The 22,962-nt window shown below is 38.4% G+C and overlaps 2 protein-coding genes across 3 annotated transcripts; one reads left to right on the plus strand and one right to left on the minus strand.

Moving 5' to 3' along the window:
- Nucleotides 1–284: 284 nt before the first annotated feature.
- On the minus strand, nucleotides 285–18,729 carry FIRRM (FIGNL1 interacting regulator of recombination and mitosis). Its single transcript, XM_010298306.2, has 24 exons — nucleotides 18,562–18,729; nucleotides 18,153–18,192; nucleotides 17,339–17,427; nucleotides 16,018–16,122; nucleotides 15,321–15,461; nucleotides 14,166–14,328; nucleotides 13,703–13,787; nucleotides 13,018–13,156; nucleotides 12,391–12,471; nucleotides 11,391–11,455; nucleotides 9,772–9,920; nucleotides 8,726–8,834; nucleotides 8,018–8,204; nucleotides 6,957–7,039; nucleotides 6,531–6,582; nucleotides 6,102–6,191; nucleotides 5,223–5,408; nucleotides 4,417–4,539; nucleotides 3,430–3,525; nucleotides 2,903–3,016; nucleotides 2,405–2,509; nucleotides 2,019–2,099; nucleotides 1,192–1,305; nucleotides 285–890 (listed from the first exon to the last, which is right to left on the minus strand). The coding sequence occupies exons 1-24, from the start codon at nucleotides 18,658–18,660 to the stop codon at nucleotides 705–707; spliced, it is 2,682 nt and encodes an 893-aa protein (XP_010296608.2). The 5' UTR covers nucleotides 18,661–18,729; the 3' UTR covers nucleotides 285–704.
- A 29-nt stretch (nucleotides 18,730–18,758) lies between these two features.
- METTL18 (methyltransferase 18, RPL3 N3(tau)-histidine) lies at nucleotides 18,759–20,690 on the plus strand. 2 transcript variants are annotated; one of them, XM_075760313.1, is made up of 2 exons: nucleotides 18,759–18,870; nucleotides 19,138–20,552. In XM_075760313.1, the coding sequence occupies exon 2, from the start codon at nucleotides 19,401–19,403 to the stop codon at nucleotides 20,487–20,489; it is 1,089 nt and encodes a 362-aa protein (XP_075616428.1). In that variant the 5' UTR covers nucleotides 18,759–18,870; nucleotides 19,138–19,400; the 3' UTR covers nucleotides 20,490–20,552. The 2 variants fall into 2 exon arrangements, with proteins under 2 accessions (XP_075616428.1, XP_075616429.1); XM_075760314.1 differs by having other exon boundaries at nucleotides 18,805–18,893; nucleotides 19,138–20,690.
- Nucleotides 20,691–22,962: the final 2,272 nt, after the last annotated feature.

The following is a 22,962-nucleotide window of genomic DNA, read 5'->3' on the forward strand; positions in this document are numbered from 1 at the left end:
AAAAGTAAAGCCCTTTTAACTTTTTAGCTAAGAGATGGTTTTAAGATGAATGTACAGTTTACTCAACTTATTTATTTCTGTTTATATAGTTCTGTCAGTGGATGGCACAAGAGGTGCTAGGAACCGTGCAGTGAAGGACCACTGAACACAAACTGCTTAAGCTCTGCATTCTTTCTGCTCTTAAGTGTGACCAATAAAGATTATTTTTAAAAGATGACCCTAGCGTGGAGTGGAACCAGCAGCAGAGGTATGTTCAGAGAACAGTAGAGAGCCTTAAATTGTTATTTTTGAGTGTATATTAAAATTAAGATAAAAACATGTACTGCCTGGTCACCTGCATGTGACAGGAACAAAGGTAACTGTTACTTTTACAACAGATCCAGACATCTTAGTATTCAAAATACAGTTTTGTGCAATATTTATCATCATATAGTAGCTTAGAGCAAGCTATACATCAGCAATATACAAAATGACAGCTCAGATGCACAACAGTGTCCATTAAAATATATTAATCCTTCCAGGTAATTATTATGAAAGATGGGCCAACATCTCACACCTCTGTTCATTTTGACACATTAACCGCAGTACAGTAGAGCATCACCCTGTGTCAGTTTTTTCTTCTGCAGCAATCGTGGTACAGAGGCATCTTTTCCCTCAGAACAGGGAGCTGAGCTGTTGTATTGTCTGTAACACTGCTGAGCGCCTTACCGTACACTGTCTCTGAGGACAGCTATAGCTGTATGTAGAGCCTCCAGTTTCACTGCAAGCCAAACAGGGGGTGACCCTTTCCGGAGTAGCAGCTTCACAGCCTCCACTGCCCCCTCCATCGTGTCTACTGCTGACTTATACTGCTCCTCAGAGGGTGAGTGGCATGCTCGTTTTGCCATGGGCTGCAGATTTAAGTAAACAGGAAACATCATTTATAATCTCTACATGAGTGATCAGTCTTCATCGAAATGCAAGAAAACCCTTCAATGGAGAAGAGCTGCAAGAGATTCTCTTGCCTTGTGAGAGTTCTTGCCGGCTGGCAGGCAGTAGTGAGCATTCACGTATAATATTAAGGGCCAGGAGGGCACACTACCTTTTTTCTTAGAACATGGAGGGCAGCAAGTCCATCTTGAACCTCTTTAGATACTTCCCAGAACTGACAGAAATCAACAATAGAGCCCAGATAGTTTAAAGTGCAAGTACCTCTCCTGTTGACTCCAGTTCTCCAGCCATTTTCATAAACTGTGCGCTGCAGGTAATCCTTTCTTGTTTCATGCGTTCTGTTCGTGCTTCTGTTGTCTCTTCGACTTGCCTTGTCTAGGGAGAAAGCCACGGGAGAGGTAACCAAAACAGAAAGCATAACAAACTTTCATAACCTCAATTTGTATGCCAGAACAAGGGGGAAGGAGGGAGAGATCTTAACATGCAGTTCAAATTAAATCTGATCTTTCATACGCTCTTCTGAGCAGGAGATTGAAATTACCTACAACTTTGGTGTAGCATCACTGGCAGCTATCAGTTCTGTTGCTAATGATCTGCTTGTCAAAAACTGCTCATCCAGCTAGCCCTGCCATAGGTTACAGCATGATAACCACCCCTCTTTCCCATTATCTATGTTCTGCAGGAAGAGCCATCTGTTCTTAAGAGAATTTTTTTTTTTTAACATGCAAAAAGGACTGAGATGTTTCGTACGTGTTATTTAGCTTTCAGGAACCAATCCAAGAGAAATGGGGAAGGAAATCACACAAATGGAATGATGAAATCCCTGCCTTTTTAACAGGGGACTCCTCCTCTGCTTACAGCAATAACTATGCAATTTGATAATTTTTTTTTTTTGGTCAAGAAGGGAAAAGCAAGGCATTAAAGTTGCAAAGTACTGGAAGAGCTGCGTACATAAGCATGGCAGTTGTTAATTCTGCTGATTAAAGCAAATAGAAAAGTTCAACCAGATCCCAGTTAAACGAACAATTTAAACTTACATATGTGCACAACATCAACTAAGAAAGCACTAAAATGGTTCAACAACATACCTTAGCCAGAAAACTAACAATTTTGTTCTTAGTGTCTTCAGAATTAAGGCACTGAGGAACAATATCTTCATGGCTTGTTTCCTGTCAAAAAAGTTGAGTAATAGTTGTTTAGTGCATTCATATTAACAAGGGAATAGACAAGTTAAAAAAAGTTTCTATGACAAAGCCTTCCTTGTTGCAACCAATGCTTCATGTCCCTTCCGCTCCTGAAATCACTTATAACTGCATTAACCTGTAGAAAAAATACATTTGATGTGCAATAGCAACTGTAAAACTAAGATCTAAATTGGTCAGTGAAGAGCAGCAGACATTTAAGGCAGAAGAATTGCTGTACAGTAAAAGTTAACAGAGCCAAATACACACATCCAGGGTTCTGCCACGCTTACCTCTGCAAAATGCGTGAATGCCTCCAATGCGTGCTGATGGATCAGCCAGGTCTGGTCAGCTAGCAGAGAAGCAAACAAACACGACAGCTGGGGTACAACTTGCCTCTGAAAGAGGAACGAGTGTCTATCAGTTCCAAAGAGTGATTTGTGCCTATCTTACCATCAGGATTTATTGGTAAAGAATCACTCTAAAGTTAAGGAACAGATTTGTGAAATGCAAGAGTGCTGCTGCTCTGTCTGGGGAAAAAAAACACCTTAAAGGAGGTGATGTTTTTTCTCCTTGGAGCTTTAAATGTCAGTCCTTTCTAACTGGTGAGAAGCAACAAGCAAATGAATAAACCAAGCATCTTACTTGCACTCAGCATGTCTCAATGAAAAATAAAAACTGCCATAGACTGTTAATAAGTCTCCAAGATGATTATTAACTATAGTTAAATAAATAGCTTTTAATTGGAAGATTGAAGATTATTTCATCATTAAGGCCATAATTATATTTACCTGTGCTTCTTGTGGTATAAACACCTTTCCCATAGAAGAGAGAAAATCCACCATCGCTAGACGAACATGATCTGGGGGATCCAACTGGAAGAGAGAAGACTGCAGTGCAAATACCTGCAGAAAACAAACCCCAGTGAAGCTCCATCAGACGGATTGTATGTGAAAACTGTTCTGTCTCATCTTTAAATCTAAGGACTTTGATTTTAGCAAACTGCACTGAAAACAAAGGAGGTGTGCGCTATACCTTGAATAAAACTGGCTAGGATAAAGCTGCAGTGTGCATTTTAGAAAGAAATGAGCATGCTCTATAGCATACCAGAATAATGGGATTCTCAAAAGCAGTGGTAACTAAAGTACCATATACTTGGTTTAAAGACCAGGAAAGTAATCAAGGAAGAAATAAAATTAGGCAGCTCCATGTGTTAAGAGAAGGCCAGACCATAAAATATAAGTTATTTGAGCTATCAGTAAATCAGGAAAAACTGGTTTTTCGTGAAGTTTGGGTTTTGGGTTTGTTTTTTTTTTACCTGAGTAATCAGTTGAGCATCTAATGCTTGGATGAAAAACTCCAAAAGGTGAAGTAATAAACACAGTGTCTGCTGGAGAGATGGCTCACTTGAGACCTTCAACAGATCACAAGATATTAGTAACATTGCATTTTAGCTTATGGAATAACTACTTAAGAAAGAAGTCAAAGTTAGTGTCGTGTTCCAAAATTCTTAACCTAACTTCACACACATAAACCAACACATTGTAAGCAGAAGAAAATATTAAAATAGTCATATCAATATTTCTAGGTAGTCATATTTTACAAGACCCTTTTCTTTGATTTTTATTAAGAATATTTCTTATCGCTCATCTCCTTCCTCTGCTCACTAATATAAGCAGCTAAAGGTTATCAACTTTTTCACTTATCGGTGACCTGATGCCTTCACAGAATGGCTGAGGTTGGAAAAGACCTCTGAAGGGGCACATTGTTGGCTCTTTTTCACCCCCACTCTCAAACTTTCTTTTTTAATCTGGAGTGTGAACCTTGAGAATCCTTTTTTCTTTACTACAGCTGTAGGCATGAACAGGTATACAGTTGCAAGGGAATCGCCTTACCCTCTTGCTCTCAAATGTGGGAGGAAGGGTACTAGCTCTGTGGGTTTTCACGTGCTAAGCTACGTACTAATTGCATCACCAAGAGTTTTGTTCACGTTCTATGAACATAGAAAATAGGCCAAATTTGTAACTGGTATGAATCAGAATGAGGTATTTCAGACTTCTCATTAAGCAAGTCTGAATCTGACACTGAGTAACAGATGGAGTAACAAGGAGCCATACGTGTAACATTTGGGAAACTTCGAACTGGGCTTACCAGAGCACGCACCTGCCTAATACATAAACCAGCTGAAAGCAGATGGGCAAGCACAGTTACACAGTAAAATAACTTAGTAACAAACCCATGATGAAACAGCACCAGCCTCTCAAAGACATTGTGCTTTCACCAGTGGAGCAGCAAATTCTCTTACCTGCTTAGCCTGGAGAAAAGTCCAGAACTGACCAAGCACTCCCAAGATAGATGACTGAAGTTCTGCCTCCAGAGTGTCACCAGCAAAATTGCAGGCAGCCAGCAGGACAGAAAGGGCAGTATTCTAGTAGGAAAAAAATGTATAAGTAAGACCAAAAAAACTACATGTAAAATGAACCAAAACCCCAGGCTTATATTAAACATCTAAAATGATACAAGATGGCAAGAAGCCCAATGTGCTGTGTCAGCTGTACAGTACAGCTAATCCACCAGGCCACTGGCCAATACAGCTTCCAAAGCGAGGAAACCATCCGTTACTTCTGAGTTTCACAGGGTGCTGTAGTCATTAGCGACATTGGCAGGTGAAAGCTGGCAACAGATACTTCATGTGGAAGTCTCTGGTTTCTCACACTCCTTCACCAAGGAGACCAGTGAGCATCTTTCAGAGTTGATGCTGCCTAAAAACAGGCAGGAGTTTAAAACTTAAATGTACTTGTATGATATAGTTTAAATCAGATATTCTAAAGAAAAATACATCTGCTCACCCAGAGAGCAAACAACAACTACAATAACTAGTAAACCACATGACCTCCACTCTCATCATCCTCAGATTAGAGGGTCCTGAGGTGCTGTGTACTAGAAGAAAATGTTAAAAATGAGAGTTCTTGCTCATGTATGGGAAAAAAATCCCCAACAAACTCTGCAACACAAAAAAAAAAAAAGAATTGAGGTAATAGCAACAGAACCCTTACAGTTTGGAAATGCAGAATTCACACATTTTTATGGCGAGAACTAAATGTCCTTTACCACAGGTCGGAGCTGTCCCAAAGCACGCCTGCTATTCAGCCATCGCCTGCACTGTGCAAGCCCTGCCAAGCAGAGCTGACACGCCACTCGTTTTCTCAGGTCAGGGCTCAGGGCCTTGAGGGATATGTGCTGCCACACAGCCAAGTTCTCCTCCTCTTCTGGAAGAAACTTATGAGCAAATTCAACCTGAAAACAAAAGTTAATATTAACTAAAAAGACCAGAAGGTAATTTGATAACCTGTCGAAAAGCTGAGAAACCAACAACCAAAATGCACTACTAGCTTGCTTTAGAAGTATTACATGAAAAAAATTGCGTAAACCCCGTTGATTAAATAATATCCAACTTTTTATATCAAAAAAGCCTTATAGGACCGCCGCCTCCCTTGTCACATACAGGACATCAGAATGATTAAGTAACTTACTCTTTCAGCTGCTTGAAGCAATGGCCCTAGCAAGTAGAAGACTGAGCCTTAGCCTCTCCAAGGTATACACAGAGAGGTGCTGACAGGAAAGGATACAGCTCGTTACATTTGATGACATGAGAACAGTCACAAACACCAGTTGCAAATGCAGTAACAGGACATCCAGTTTCAGCGAATCTGGGAGATATGCCATTTTCATACTTAGTCAAAAAAAGGACTTCACTGCCACTCAGTAAGACCACTTTTACAAAGGTGTACGTGCCTTTCTTGTCCTAAAGAGCACACCTGCACAAAGTAGGATCTACTATGACAAAGCAATAACAAGTACAATATCAAGTACAGCAAGCAAGCACTCAGCATCTTGTAATTTCTGAAGAACTGAAAGAGGATATTTGAACACAGGCTACTTATTTACATCTCTTCTATCAAAGACAGAGGATGCTAGTGCTATACTTGCCTGATGATCTGGAGCCATCAAGAACAGCATACGTCTCAGCAGAACACCCAAGGCAGAGACCTGGTAACAGTCACTGGGCCAAGACTTAATCTGAATTAGGAAAACAAGGAATGAATCTAATTAGATTAAGAAAAAAATCACCACTTGACAAATGAATTCTATACAGAATGTTCTGAGAGTTGTTATGTGGGATCACAGCAGTAACACTAAATAGAACAATGCAGGATATGTTGGAAATACTAGGCATATTGCTTTATATTTTCAGAGTACTGCTTTTGCTACTTGTTATCTCAATTTGAGGAATTAAAACAATCTCAATTTTGGATTTGGAAGGGAGATTAAACTTCTGTCTTTGGTCATTTAGAAAGTTTGCCAGTAGAACTAGGGTTAAAACCAGTGCCAAATTGCAAACATCGCTCTGGTTCTTACCAAGTGGGCAATCACAACAACGTGGTGAGCGCACAGTTCAGCTGTTCCATACCTGGAATGGAGAGAGAGAGAGACAGAAGATTGTGAGTCTGTACTTCCTACTCTTTTACAGACTAAATATTATAAATCTTGTCTGAAAGATGGCCATTTCTTCTAACATTTAAACTTGATATGCACAGACACAATTTACTTGGACCATTGCAAAAAACAATTACTAAATAATAGAAAAGGTATGTTCCCCTCACTTGCATGAATGTAAACATGGCTAAGCCATTTCTGCTCCTATTTTTCCAAATACGATCTATATCTGAAAAGAATCTAATTCTAGGACAATTTTGTCTTAAAAAAATCTCTCTCAAGGAATTATGTACAACAACTAACTGGATCTGTGGAAATCCTGCTTGACCTGTAATAACACCATCTTACCGGGCAAGAAAGCACCACGAGTCCATTGCCAGCAGAGACGTGATCATACTAGAACCCAAAACAGCATCCAGCAGAGCATACTCCTGAGGAGAAAAATGTATATTTAAATTCACACAGAAACAAATTGCAGGCTTACTATTACTTTTACTCCATTAATTAGCATAAAACCTAATAAGATTTTCAACTTACCGAATTTAAAATAAGAACTCGTTTTCATACTCTATATTCAGCTACACCATCAAGCAAGCAGCTACACCTTTAGTTTTGCATACATTGAATGTACATGTACATTCACTTCAATGGGCTGAGGATCCTTTACTTTTGAAAACATTTCATCACATGCATCCCTTCTTCGCAAGGCAACTTTTATGAAAAATTGCCAATTTTCTTGCCAGCTTTATCAGCAGCTTACTGAAAATCAAGTAAAACCTTTTTCCTCTTTTAGGAACACAGATTTTATGTGAAAGAGGAATGTAGCATTTAGGAAAAAAGAAATCTAAATTAGGGCTATAATTTTTGTTACAGCTCTTAACTTTATAAAGGTTTACATTTATCTAGAGGTGAAAAACTTTTAAAACGTTATGTAATCAAAGCCTGGAATACTCTGAAGTAGAAAAATTTGCTTATTACCATTTGATGGTATGTTCTTACCTGGAATCCCAACAATATAATCTACTCTAAATATTAAATGCCACTTTATTACTTCACAGTATAGACTAACAAAACAAGGTAAATTTAATCCAAATTGAATACTGTATAAAAGAAAGCACTTAACTTTTATAACAACTTGACCCCCCCGCCTCCTGAAGACAGCAAAAATTTCCAGCACCACTGAGGCTCTCAAGAACTTGTAAGCAGCTTTATTTTCCCCTTTGCCACAAGTGACATTGGCTGTATAACTGAACTCCAGTCATGTAACAGTATCACGGCTGCTTTCTACAGAACCGCTTCAAGCCTAAGCACCTCTTTAGAGTTAGATCGTTTGAAAGAACTTATTCTTTTTTAAATAGTACCTATGCATCACAACAGGTGAAGAGATGAGGAGCAAAAAACAATCTTACCAGCTGAGGAAAGTGCGATGGGAGCGTGGAAGCAATAAAGGAGCACAGGTGGACACAGACATAGTGATACAGGGTGATGGGAACTGCTGGCTGTCCTGTACCGATCACATCTGGCAAACAAACAGGGAGAGAAAGCTCGCCAGAACATTGCTGGAAACTGAAGAAAAGAGCTGAAAACAGAGACAGGCTGCAAGGGTGGGGGAAAAAAACAAAACAAAAAACACAACAAAAAATGGCTGGGTTACAGATATGCAAATCCCAAATCCTGCAAACAACGTCTGTATTTCTGTAGTACAGAATCTCTGTCCCTGACTGGAAATGGTGGCAATAACTTCAGTGCTTTTACACTAGATTTACATTCCTGACTATCTTCTTTTACAAATTCAGGTGATTATTAGAGGCTTCAGGCATAAAAATGCAAGATTTTAACTTAATGAAGTATCAGCAAATTATACACACATCTCTTCTTATCCTAGAAATAGTCTAAACACCATTCCTTTCCTGGAAAAACAGAGACATCTCTGGCTCTGCATCCTTCACTCCTGAAGCACTGAACATCAGATCCCGTTTTTCTCAGCATAAGGATGTAAATCTATAGAGTCTGACAAACTTACTATTTATTTACTGGAAAACCCCAGCAGCTGAGCCCCTCTGCCAATATACACTGATTGCTGTGGTGAAGAATTACAAGAAAAACTTTTGTAGTACCTGTTTCCTGTGTTCCAGAGAGTTTGCACTTCTTCAGGCTGAGAGGACAGCTTGTCCATTATGGTAATCAGGATGAGACACTGGGGCAGCTGCTGCTCAGGAGGGAGACCTGTAGAAGTTTTATTTTAAACGTGACGCTAGTTGCCCTGGTAAATAGACCGTGCGTGTAAACTGGCTTTGAAGCGATAAATGATGAACAACTGGCGAAACCTAAAAGTTGCCAGTAAAACAATCAAAAATCACTTTTACACACAGCTGGGCAAAAAAGGAATGTTTTGTCATGAATGAAATGTTTGAAGTGAAAAATTAATGCAATATACTATTTCAAGTAAACGATAAAAATATTCCAGTTCTGAACTGTGACTGCAACATGCTGCAAAGGAGTTACAATCCAGGCGCCTCATGCTTCCAGTCTCCTTGAAAGCACTGGATGCCTCAATCACTGAAAACACAAAGGTTTCTTCTAAGCGTGTCAGGATAACCACAAGGCCAGAGTGCACGTGTGGGAGCCCAGCCTACAGAGAGAAAAGGAGCAACTCATGCTCACACTGATCTCCCAAAAGGTACCACAGCTATCTCAGAATTATGACATGTTGGTCAGGGCAGAAGTAACAAAAAGCTGATCATTTTTTCCCATTTCAATGCATTCTACTTTCCACAGAAAAAAAATTAGTTTAGGAAAAATAGCTGTCTTTCCTCACCAAGAGAGCAGCAGAAAAATTTCAGCCTACTTTGAAAGTTTGACAGACAAATGCGGATTGAAATGATGCAAACTAGCAGAATTGACAGGATTTCTGTTAACCAGATTAATATTGAAGTTATTGTGAATACTTTGGAAAAGATGCATTCACCAGCAACATGAACTATCTGTTATAAAATTTATCTGAGTTAGCATGCAACTGGCTATATCATAGCACTTACAAAAGAATTAGAGACAAGCAAACCAGCTCAGAATGTTGCTTGTCCAGACAATTAAAATATCAATCCTGATCCCTTAGAGAAACTTTCATAGTACTATAGCAGTGGTAGCTGTATTTTAAACTCACCTAACTTTTCACTTAACACTTGCTCCATAAAAGGGCTAAAAGGAAGAAGCTGATTGATGAGAGGGTCCAGAGCCACAAGAAAAACCCGGGATATTTCATCTCGATGAACGTCCAAGATCTCTGGAGCATAGAGACTGGGAGGAAATTTGCTGAGGGGGGATGAAAAAAAAAAAAAAAAGTTAAATAATCTCAGTAGCATTTTTTGAGATTACTTTTCAAAATAACTACAAAAAGGCAAATTCATGATTTTTATTTCACAGTAACAAGGAAGACAGAAAAGGCTCCCCATTTTAGAATATCTGTTATAGCCTGAGCATTACAACTCTGCATTCAGCCTTTAAACTAAGCATCACAATCCAATATTTTACTAAACATTAAGAATACCTTACAAGATCATGGAAAATGCATATAAAATCCGTAAGATATGAGAAGAAATATACTGAATCACAAAAAAAAAAAAAAGTCAAGCAACAAAAAGCCAAGAAAACACCTGTATACACAATTTGACAGTCAGAAGCGTGACAGCACTAATTTAACACATGACACTAATAAAAGGGTACCACAATTTCTTTGAAGAGAAAAATACCCTAGGCAATAAAAGAAAAAAGAAGTTATATGGCAATAAAGCAAAAGAGATCATGAAATGAAAACCTTCTACTCTTGCAGCTTATAAAGTGGCTGTAAAAATGCTACCTTCCTACTCAAAAATCCTGCTTGGTTTTGCTGAATGAATAAAAGTTTACAATCTTCCACTGGAGAAAGATCTACAAGGTAAGAGGAAACTCGTAAAAAAAAAAAATCCACCCAGTCTTGCAGTGAAATGTGCAGTGAACTCATGCATGCATCTCACCACAGAACCCAGTTTCAATTCCAAAAGAATGATTGAAATCAGCCCTCTATTACAAAGTCCACTTTCCCCTATCCTTCCCCACTATTGCAGCAAATACAACAAAGCTTTTGAAAGAAAAATGATAAGCCGCTTGCAGACTGATAAGTTTTATGAGCATAACATTAAAAAAGCATGTGCTTCTGGGGGAACCTGAGAGTCCTTTTGTGACACTTCAGGAGATTATAAACACAACAGTAAAGTGATGAAAAATTTCAGGATAGAAACATTTCCATCTTTTGTCTTAAAGCTGAAACAATCTATCAACTTGTTGCTGCTGACACCTGCACTTAGTCTAGTTTTTAGCTCTGCCTAACTGCTTCATCACATGATGACCCAAAGGCGAATCCTACCTTCAGGAACTTTGACATTAGGAACAAGAATTTTCAAATGAAATTGCATCAATAGACCCAGTGTCCAAGACAATCAATCTGCATATTCTACACATAACTTGTTAAGAAATGTTGACATAATCGATTGCAACAAAGTTAGTGGCTTGTCAATATCAGACACTCAGAGCACTGATCGATAATAGGTTTAAGGTAACTGGTACCACACAAAAATGTCCAATTTGTTAAAACAATTTTTTTTAGATTTCTGTACATGAAAAAAAAGGAACAACTCTGGAACAAGAACTGTATTTTTATATCTTAAAATACCTGCAACTTTAAGAATGTAATATGAAGATGCTATTAAGACAGTATCAATAATCACTTATTTGTACTTCACTTACCTGTATATCTGAAGGAAGAGCTCATGTAACTGAAAGCACGAGTCAGAGAAGAAAGAAAGAAATTCCTGCAAAAGCCATTAATTTTGAATGGTACTTTTAATATAAAATACATGATTAAATACACTTTCTTTCTGTTCTGCTATACTGGTGTGTAAAGTACTATACTGCAAAAATTGGTTAAATTTTAACAGTCCATAGCACAAAGCAAACAATAAACAAAGTATTCTAAGATTAACTACACTACATGTATATATAGTAGGTAAAAATCAAATTTATAGGCTTATTTAAAAAAATTAGTAAGTAGAATTGTAATAGCCACAGAGAGCTGCAAAAATCGGACGTGCTCTCATACATGCTGAAAAGCTGTTTTATCCTGTCACAATGTCATTCACTTTGTGCTGAAAAAAATATCATCCCCCTGCTTTTCCTGCATGGGAGAAAACAGATGCAGAATGCACTGTCACTGCTGTTCCTAGAGAGCAAATTTTTTTTTCACATACATTCCTAAAATGGGTAGGTTTTACAGCATATCTTCTAATAATAAGAAAAATAAAATAAAGCAACAAAGTGCTTTAACAACAGTACACGGGCATTTCTTCTAACTAATGCCACATCTCTTTCAATTATTGAAATGAGAAACAATTCTGAAAACTTAGGAAACAGGTTTAATTTGCTTAATTCTTCCAGATAAAGTTACTATTGCACTGACTCAAGGCTACCTGTAAAGACTGGACATCTTCTGACAACTCCTCAGTGACATTGCTTGTTAACAGCCTATTTTTCTTGTTTGTTTTTCTGTTAAATCACAGCAGTGATTAGCCTGCTTAGGCTTGTGAGTATATACAGGTGGAAGAACTACAAGCACTTTATGCTTGGATGTTATACCACCCATATGGTATAGTCACAAATTGTTAAGATATTATGCAGTACAAAATTATTCCATTTGCAGACCAGAGGCTTAAATTTAATATTAACATAGAATTCAAGTATTAAAACCTACCTTGGTGTAGTGTAAAAGGGAATTAGCAAAGAACCTGCACAGCTTGACTGTCTTCTGGAACAGCCTGAGGTCAGTGCCCTCCTGTACAAAAAAAGGAGTTCCAAAACTTAATATACAGAATAATCCAATTTAAAAAAAAAAAAAAAAAAAAAGTTAGGTTTTGAACATTGTTAGCAATCTATTTCAAACGTGATTCTCTCCAGAGATGGGGGGATTCTGGATTCTTTCCAGGGATGGGGATTCTCTGCAGCTACGGGGGAAAAATTTTAGAAATCTTCTGTATGCCTCAACATTTTTCTAGCAATATTCAGAATTGAAATATTATCTTTTGACTGACCTTGGGATATTGTCAGTTTAGGATATTAAAAAAATTCCCATAGAATATGGTGGAAACTTATTGTCAGCACCTCACTAAAACATCCCTAATCTAAACAAAGTTATGGGCCTCATTTTCGCGTGGTTTCAAAAGAACAATGTATTCTGCCTAGTACATGAAGTAAAAAAAACACCACCAAAAAACCCCCAAAACCCCAAACAACCAAACCCAAACCACTCCCAGCAATAATACAGCACAAATAACTTATCCCCCTCAAGTTCAACAGCAGCTTTGGGAGCTTTTTAATTCACCTGTATCTCTGACATCTTCATTTGCTCAGCCAGTTGCAAGCAGGAGTGAAAAGAAAGAAGAGTGTCCTTGCACAAGCCACTGAGGATGTCACTGTGTTTCAGATGGCACTGCAGCAGAGAATGATGCTTCAGGCTTTGCCTAAATTATAGGAATATCATCAGATATTTAATTGTCAGAAGTGATCATGCAATGAGTTAGTACAAATCCAAATAATTTATTTTTCTATTTAGGCTTTTATACAACACTTATTAGTGCAATATCCACGTACACTGAAACCAGAAATTTAGTGAGAAGAACCCTCTTCACAGCCATGACGTAAACATAGAGGAGAGGCAGGATGAAAGCACAAGACAGCACAACTCAAGCCAAAAACACCTACAGAATTGCAGGTCAAACATCTTAAGATTATTTGTTCAGGCAACGGTGTTTCAAATTTTCTTCTGTTTTGTAACACAAAAAGTCAAGTTTCCACATATGATTCCTAACTATCTTCACTGACAGTGCCTTTAATACCACTTACAAGCTACATTTTTAAATAAGTTTCTAAATTTTCTTATGAGCTAAATTGAATTCTCCAATTTCAATTTTATTTGAAACTCTGAATATAAAGCTATCGAAATGCTAGTTATTTAAAATGACAGTCTGTTTATATTACAAAAAAATCCAAAGAGTTCAATGACATACTTGATTATGAACTTCCACGTATTGGCATGAAGAGCATGGTCCATATTGGAAATGACAGAGCATATCTCCAGCACAGTGTGGATTACTAAGGAGGAAATAATAACAGCAGTAACTGAGTTAAATCAGATTCATGAGTTCAGAGCTATGCTACTACTCTCCTAGGAAAACAGCAGCAATCACAAGCACTAAGAGAATACCACTGCATTGACACTGAATCAGGAAAATGGCTCAGTGCTGTCCCTTTCCTACAAGCTGATGCAATATGCCCCATCCCACAGAGAAATTTTCAGGAGAAAAATGGAAATATTTCAAGCTGCAAAATACTGCCTTCTGAAAGGCTGGTCAGGACAGCAAGAACTGAGCATGCTCAGAACCCTGTTTTAAAAATTCAGACATACTCTCTATAGAAGGAAAAAAAAAAAAGACTCAGCAAGACTAAAAAAAGTGTCAGATCCACATATACCTGACACCATATCTGTGATGTTGTCTTCAGTAGAAGTAGAGTCCATGGAAATCATATCAAGTAGTTCCATCAGCTGCTTCTGAAGAGAGTAAGTTTCCTTGAACATAGCTTGTAGGAGGTCAGAAATCAAGTGCAGATGCCCACAGTACACTGATTCACTGTCCTGTAGGAAACAGGGAGAAAGAGGTTTAAAAAAAAAAAAGTTCAGGAGTCATGATTTTTCACATGCTGAAAACATCAAGAGCTTTGTCATACGTTTCACTGGGAAAAACAAGGCAGAGATGTACCTACTTTAACCCAATACAACAACCAGATCTGTAGTTTCTGCTACCAACCCTGTTCACTAAATATAAAGTGCTGTTCACCTACAGCCTCATCAACAACTAACGAAGCCTGCTTGGCTCTAGCAAGTTTAGTGAGCTTTGGATTAGGCCTTGATGCATGAACCTAACATTGTATTTCTGAACAAAATAGTACCAGGTTAGCAACAAATGAAGTAGCAGTCCTAATGTTTCCCAATAGTTTCAAATGAGAATTGTTAAAGGTATGGCACTTGAGTTCATCCTGACATGGAAAACTGCTATAAATGTTCCCATAAGAAAGAAAAATTGAAAAGTGAAAATGAAGGCTGACCAAAAGCTATTGTGTCCTTATGAAAGCCTTATTTTCACTGTTGTAGGGGGAATTATTGTTGCATCTGAAAATGCAGATCTGAAACTGATATGTGTTACTCAATCAACATAAACATCCTAATCGCAACCTTCAGTCCACCTTGGAACTCGCATAGAAATAAGGTAAGTAGCACCATTTTGGTATCTGTTTGTAGCTCTCAAAATACTGCAGCTATCAGAAGTGCACAGACGCCACAGAGAGCCTTCATTCATCAGCAAAATGTGCAATTGACATTGATGCAAAATATGGAAAAAGCACAGTTTGTGCCTCTCACTACCAGGTCAGACTTGCTGGGCAGACAGCTGAAAAATCATTTTTGTACTTGTGCACTAAGTACATTCTGTAAACTATTTCACAACTAAATTTAAATTTAAAAAAAAAAATAATTCAACAACAATATTATTTCAAAATAGGATCTTCTTAAAAAGCATTTCCTGAAAGCCAACCAGTACAAGAATTTTTCTCCTTCTAACATAGATCTACCTTGCAGTGTGTAAATGTGTTCTTTATTACATAAAGAACCGAGGATGGAAGGGTGCGGATGCTCTCCATAGGCACACACTCTTGCAGTGTGCAGACGTATCGTACGCAACCAGTCAGAGTTTCCAGCAGTTGCACCATAGTCTTAAAGCAAGAACAAACAACAACAATTAATGTTCTTCACTCCTGCAATAATTTCAAAAGCATTCTTTCTTAACTGAATAGCTCCTAGATTGTTATGACATTTAAAGTTCACTGCTATTTGCATAAATAAGTAGTTTGTTAAAGCTGAATGAAGCTCCAGAAAATACTATCAAGCAATTCCAGACCTTTTCTCCAATACCATATACGTTCTGAAAGTTTCATATTTCTTTTGACTACTGTTCTCAACTTACAAAAATGTTAAACCTTTTTATTCAGAGACTGTATAAATAGGTGCCAGATTTGCTCTTTAAATATGGAGAATCTTATTCCATTTGCATTAGAGAATTTTTTTTTTTAAATTCTGATTAGCATCACACTCTAAATGTAATCAAATCATTCACACAATTTTAGTTGAACTTCAGCTGCAAAGGAAGATCGAATTATATTTTAACCAGCAGGTTAGTAGCTGGCAAAAGTATTCTAAAAACTTCTTAATTGTTTGGGTAAAATCACAGAACGTAAAAATTCTTTTGACAGCTTATTTTATGGGACTTGCCTGTAGAAGATTCCTTACAGTACTGCGTAACTCTGTATTCTGGCTGGTTAATCCTTTGGCCTCACTGGATAATTCATACATCAAGTTATCAAATAACTGTAGAGTCTGTCAGAACAAAACAAAACTTAAACATTTTATTTATAAATGTAGACAGGCAAATAGTAACACCATTCTCTATCTGCTTGCTTCCTTGGCATGGAGTCATGGGCTACCAAGATAACTCATAAGAGAAATAATGCTTTCTAGTGTTCAAATGATAAAGCACGATATACCAAGCAAAAACTATCTTATGGTTTTCCCAAACTATAGACAGAAGCTATATTACCTGTTACTTTGTATAAAGTCTGTTAGTAAAACAAACTTTCTAGCTAACTCACTTGAAATATATACCTCGTTCTACCAAAGATTTTTTACTTCGTAAAAGCCACACCATTTTAAAAGGATTTTCATTTTGTCTGAGAAAAATTGGGGGGGTCTGTTGGGAATGGTCGTTAACATTTTGAATAAAGAAATGACCTACAAACAACAGTAATTTCTACTTTGGTTGAGGTCCTTGGATATTTTACAAGCGTTACTTCTGCGACTGCAAAGACAGCAAGCGGCTTCCAGGTATGTACAGGATACTACATAAACTGTGAAGGTACTGTAATCCTTGTTCGGGATATGCAAGTTATGAGCCATTTTTCTTGTAATCTCTGAAATCTTGTATAGGACATAAAATAAGGGAAATGGAAATCAAGTGGCCATTTTTACAGGCTTCTTAAAATATACAAGCCGAGGCCTGAAACTTAAATCAGTAACTTGCCACTGCTTAATATCAGTTAAAACGTAAGCACTGAAGAATTTTCATACAGCTACAGCACAAATCTCTCCATCAGTGAATCATAAAAAACCACGTGTTAGGCCAGTATGGTCTAAAAGTTTATTCACTGTAAAATTCACAAATATCACAACGTTTATTCATGATATATGAGTGTTGGGTTCTTCAATTTATTTGTCCTGAGAGGCAATCTCCACTTTGGTCATTTTACAAAAAGCACAATCTTCTCAAAAACAAATAAAACCCAATTCTATTATTGAACACAGAAAGTCAAATATCATATGTTCGATCCTCTCTCCATTGTAAAGAATGGTAACAATCACAGAAACAATCCAACAACACAAAAACTGTTAAACTTTTTAAGCATGAAGTGTTAACTTCAACTTTTGTATCCAAACCAATAACTATATTGTGTGACTTCAAAAAAAGAATCGCTGCATTCTAAGCAGGTTTTAGCACTGGACTGACTGAAAGTTCCACATTTAATTGAAGCTGTCATACCTTAGGTAATACTTTTGAGAAAAAAGTTTGTTCCAAATCTGCAAGGCTGATATGGGGCAAAAACATTTCAGTCAGGATCCTCAAAACACCTGCAAAGCAAAACATTTATAAAATGTTACAGAAAAACATGTTATTATCAAAAATAAGCAGTGACCTATGAGATGAAACAAAGAACTGCATCAAGCAGAAACAGATCAGGTATTTGATTCTGAGAGAGGAACGTAACATTTGCCACATATGCATTATCTGAAAAATCAAGTAACAATAGCAGCTTCAACATGCATAAACACATCAATAATAGTGTCACACCTGCCTACGCTTAGCTGAAGGCCAAGCACAATGGTTTGCCCATGGAACTAGAATTTTCTGTATTCCAAACTGCAAATAGTTGTACATTTCACATGCTGGTTAGCACTAATACACAACTTAACCGTGAATGTGGGCAAGACTCCTAAACAGTTACATAGCAGCCTCATTTTCTTATTACTATCAGGTATTACAAGTTTTGCCACCTGCAAGATAATGGCCAAAAAGACAATAAAATACAAGATAAAAAGCATCTTTCTTTCAAGTATCTAAAAATCAGAAATAGCGTGAAGGAAAAAGCAGCCTCACATGCATAGCTTCTTTATGGGCTTTGTATAAAGCTTATTCAATGTGCAATTAGTGTAAAATGCAATGTCCAGCAGGACTGGTGAAGACTGTAAAAGTCACTAGTTATAGCAAAAGTATTTTTTAAGTAGTGCAGAATTTGTAATGCAATTGCAATACAACGATCCATAGGAAGAAGAGGCACTTCTTGGTCACTACTTACGAATATGCTCAGTCCAGTCTTCAGACTCTTGATACATAGAGTAAAAACGTTAAAGAAACTCAAACTCGCTCTGCCATGAAGATTATCTTTAAAGCAACTGCATAAGTCGCGGTGACTTCTCTCAGGCTGTCCTGCATGCACTTCATCCACCTTATGAAACTGGCAGGGATGCTCCATAATAAACACGGGCTGATATACCTCACGCACAATCAACGTAAGTTTTTCTGCAATGTATTGGGAAATTAAGTCTTGGGATTTTGCGGGGGGGGGGGGGGGGGGGGGGGCGGGGCTGGAGAGAGGGTTTATCTACAGTACTGAATGAACACCCACACACCCCCCACATCCCCCCCCGCCATTTCGGGGTGTCTCCTCATCCCAACAGCCGAACCACCCGCCCCGCGAAGGATATAAGGAGCCGGGGCAAGACAGCGGGCAGCTCCCGGCGGCAGAGGTCCCAGTCCCAGCCTCCCAGCCCTTGCAGGAGCAACTCGGGATCTGTTTGGGACATGGCGCCAGCTCCGTTTACCTCAGGACCTGCCAGCGGCGGGAAAAAGTTACCGCCGCTATCCCAGCAGGCTCCGCGCCCGCGGTGAAGGGGCGGGGCCGCCGCAGCCACCCCCTTTTTCACTGCGGGCGCGCATGCGCCGAGGGAAGCGGAAGAAGGGACCGCTCCATGTGGGAGAAGTGGAGGACGATCGCGTCCGGCAACCGGGGCTCGGTACGGGCACGGCCGGTAACGGGGTGCGTAAACCGGGACCGGGGAAGCAGGAAAGAGAAGCTGGGCCTTAATAACTTCGCTTTGCGTGGGTTAGAACGTTAAGTCTGAGTTTTAGCAGAAAAAACCGCGCTTGTAACGTTATCTCTTCAGAAATTTAAAGGCTTAGAAAATTTATTTTTTTTAATGAAAATCAGGATGCTACAATTAGACGGTTCGTTTGTGCTAATATTTAGCAGTTTAATGATACGTAAAACTATTTATTTTCAGAAGTAATTCACCTGATTCTTTGGCAAAACATCTGATATTCTACCTGCAAAGCACTCTTCCCCGCAGCCATACCTACTACGTAAAAACATCCTCTGTAAAAAAAAACCAAAAACCACACAACAAAACACCACCAACAAAACAAACAACCACCAAAACAAAAAGCACAGAAGAAAAAAAAAATCTTTGTATCAGTATTGCTCTTAAGTGAGCATTTCTGGCTGTAATAAAAAATTAGCTTAATTTATTACAGTTATTCCTGCAAAATGGCTTTTCAATTTAATTTTTCTATTGATGAAAATGAGAGCAATGAACCAGACACTCATGATAAGACAGACTTGCAGCTGTGCTCTCCAAAACACAAGCAGGAATCCACAGAAAAGAGGAAGCAAACTGCTGATCCTGTAGCAGACTCCAGGCTGGGTACTGATAAGCACCAAGATAAGACACCATCAAAGAAAAATTTCTGCTTTAAAGCTGCTAAGGAGCATAATATACCTGAGGATCTTAACAAAATATTGGAAAATAAAGTCATGGAAACAGTAGCAGACCTGTATTACATAAACGTGTCTGTAGTGGAAATGACATGTTTGGATGGCGCTGACAGAGAAGGCATCGTGTCTAAAAGTGTTTCTTCTCACTCCGATCTCATCCCAGGAGTCTATGAGGGAGGACTGAAAGTCTGGGAATGCACCTTTGATCTCATAGACTACTTTGCCGAGGCTGAAATACAGTTTACCGACAAGACGGTATTGGATCTTGGCTGCGGGGCTGGACTGCTGGGAATAGTTGCATTAAGGGGAAAAGCCGAAAAAGTCCATTTTCAGGACTACAACAGCACAGTGATTGATGAAATAACCTTGCCTAACGCAGTGGCTAACTGTATAAACGGAGGCAATAGGATGGGCAGTAGAGAAAGCAGAAAAACAAGCAAGCCTCCTTTGAAGAGGCCGAAGAAAGCAGAGCGCTTACCTAATCTGCTCACCAAATGCAGATTTTTTTCTGGAGAGTGGTCTGAAGTCACCCAGCTCCTGTTAAGCAGCAACAAACCCTTTTCAAAGTACGATATAATTCTCACATCTGAGACCATCTATAATCCTGACTACTACAGTGCTTTGCATGATACACTGGCTCAGCTCTTGCATAAGAACGGCCGAGTGTATTTGGCAAGCAAAGTACATTATTTTGGGGTTGGTGGTGGTATCTACCTCTTTGAGAAATTCATTGAGGAGAGAAACGTGTTTAGTACCAGCATAGTTAAAATAATTGATAAAGGACTGCAGCGATGTATTATGGAAATGGCCTTTAAAGATGCCAGTGAAAATTCAACTACTGGTCCTTCAAAAATATCTTAGAGACAAAATGGTTTAGTCCTCATATCTTTGCTTTTTTTCTCTGTTCAATTATTCTGGTTTGACAAATTCTGATGTCTGACTAGAAGCGAAAGACTCCTCTGATTCTGGTTTTTACATAGAAAAATGAAGTTCTTAAATGACCACCTGTTTATGCTAATTAATTGTCATTTATATGTATTTAAAAATGAAGCAAGTCACTGTCCCCAGTCCCTCTCACATTCTTTGGCAGTGCCAGAACCATATGTCACCAGAGCGGCTGCTGTGCGCAGCCTGAACTAGAGATCATTTAACATCCCAAAACACTGAGCATCCTGATGTAGTGCAGAAAGTGTTTTTTGAGGATTAGGCTCCCAACTCAGATACAGTTTAACTGCAGCAACGTATTTCAGAAGCTACTGCACATACCTGTGCTCTGCTGCTTTGCCACCAGAGGGGGATGTGATCATATTTATCACTTGTGTCCTATTCTGCTAGTAATCTTACATGTGTTTAATATTTCCATATGTAATGCACAAGTGCATTATTCAAGCCTTTGAAAAAGTATACCAGAAAACATGTACTAGTGTGGTCTGTGAATTTTCAGATTCAGATTTTGACATATCATTAAGAAAATTTCACCAAGTAATTGGAAAAAGCCGTACTGTTTTTAAAAATGAGTTAAGACTGATTTGGTTTAGAAGCTGAGTTCACAGAAGATACTATACAAGAGAATTTCCTTAAAATAACCAACCAATAAACCTACAAATGCAATCCAGGAAACTGGAGGATGACAGAACTGAGCTTTAGGTGACAAGTAGGAAAAGAGATAAGCTGCACTGTTATAGCAGATTGCTGTACTGTACTGTAATGGGTTTTTTAAAAAAAAATTTCCAGAAATTAACTGCCCATACACTATGGCCCATTTTCAAAACCTGTTGGGGGTACTACTGAACACTGTCACACTTCAACCTTTCCAGCAGTTGAGCAGGGCAGCAAACATTCAGAAAAGCCCGTGGACAAGTCACTCCTGTGTCCTAGGCTGAAGATTGTGATGTTGCTAAAGAACTACCAAAAATGCAAACAAACCCAAAGAACTACAAAATCTGGTCCCAAGTGCTTGATATCACCAGCAATTCACACAAAAATCCATTGCATGTTCTGTCATAACTAAAACTGGACAAAAAGCTATTAAACAATTCTACCAGGTATATCAAGCTACTGCTTATCATCATGCTGTGCTTTACTGGGTGCCCTTGCAGAAACACAAACAGTCAACCACTGCAGTAAACTGATGCAAAGATACTCAGTGGAGGGGAGAAAGAACAATAGTCTGAGGGGATGGAAAGAAACTTATTACAGCAGTGACCCAAGTCACTTTAATTATTGCATAAAGTTCCCGTCATTGAAGACTATGAAAGCCAACTGCAAGATTCCTATGTTGACCATGTTGCTATTAAGATAGAATCATAGAGGATTTCCTGTACTTTACAGAAGAGCCTTAACAACTACTGTTGTTTCAAAAACAATTCTAAGTAGACTGTTTTAAAGGGATGCTTGGATAACTACCACAGTTGTTATTTGGGGGGGGGCACACGGGAGCAGTCAGTTGTGCCATGGCTGTGACTGCGCTTTGGAATTTTTCTGCATCAAGTCTGAAACTTACTGATGATAGACAGCTGCTGACTACAGATTGAGAAACAAAAAAGTTTTCACTTTGGCAGATCAATAAAATACTGTTAACAGTTCTTTCTCATCAAAACTAGGAAACAAAGCAACTACCACTTGCCATTTTTCAAACCTCAGTTATAAGACAAATTGTGGCTTTCACATAGTGACCGAGTAGCTTGTTCTACACCTGCTAGGTCTAGTGCCATTTCAGAGAACAGTACCTGAGGTAGTAAGAAATGTTGACAATGAATATGGTTAAGAACAAGAATCTTAAGTATTTTTTGATGAGCAAAGGCAGCATTTAGAATCTTCTACTGTAATGCTTCCTCTTGAAAATATTCCACAATCAAACTCACTGTTTGGGTTTAATATACTACTCCTTTACTCAGTAGCCTCATTTTATTATTGGATTGCTCAAACATAGCTCTGTTTTCATGCAGATACAGAATTAGATTTTTTTATAGGACTTTCAAGTGAAGACTGCTAGAGCCATAATTAAAGTGATCACACACTTGCAAAACAGGAAACCCCACACAGTATAATTAAGTTTCCATTTCAGAATTACAGATGAGGATTAAGAATCCTTTTCTTAGGTGAAATCAACAGAATTAGTATTGGGATTTCCATAATTCCAGGTGATGTATATACTATTTTTAAAAGTCAGCAGATATATATATCCTGAGAGGAAGCAGAATCCAACACTTAGTTTTGTAGGCTGGTTGTTCTGTTTGTGTTTCAACATCAAATACTGTTTTCCCTAATCTACATAAAGGCTTTCTCTACCTGCCAAATCACCACCCCAGTGACCAGTTTCTTGCTTCTCTTC

The sequence above is a fragment of the Balearica regulorum genome, chromosome 8, assembly GCF_011004875.1.
Source record: "Balearica regulorum gibbericeps isolate bBalReg1 chromosome 8, bBalReg1.pri, whole genome shotgun sequence".
Taxonomy (NCBI): Eukaryota; Metazoa; Chordata; class Aves; order Gruiformes; family Gruidae; genus Balearica; species Balearica regulorum.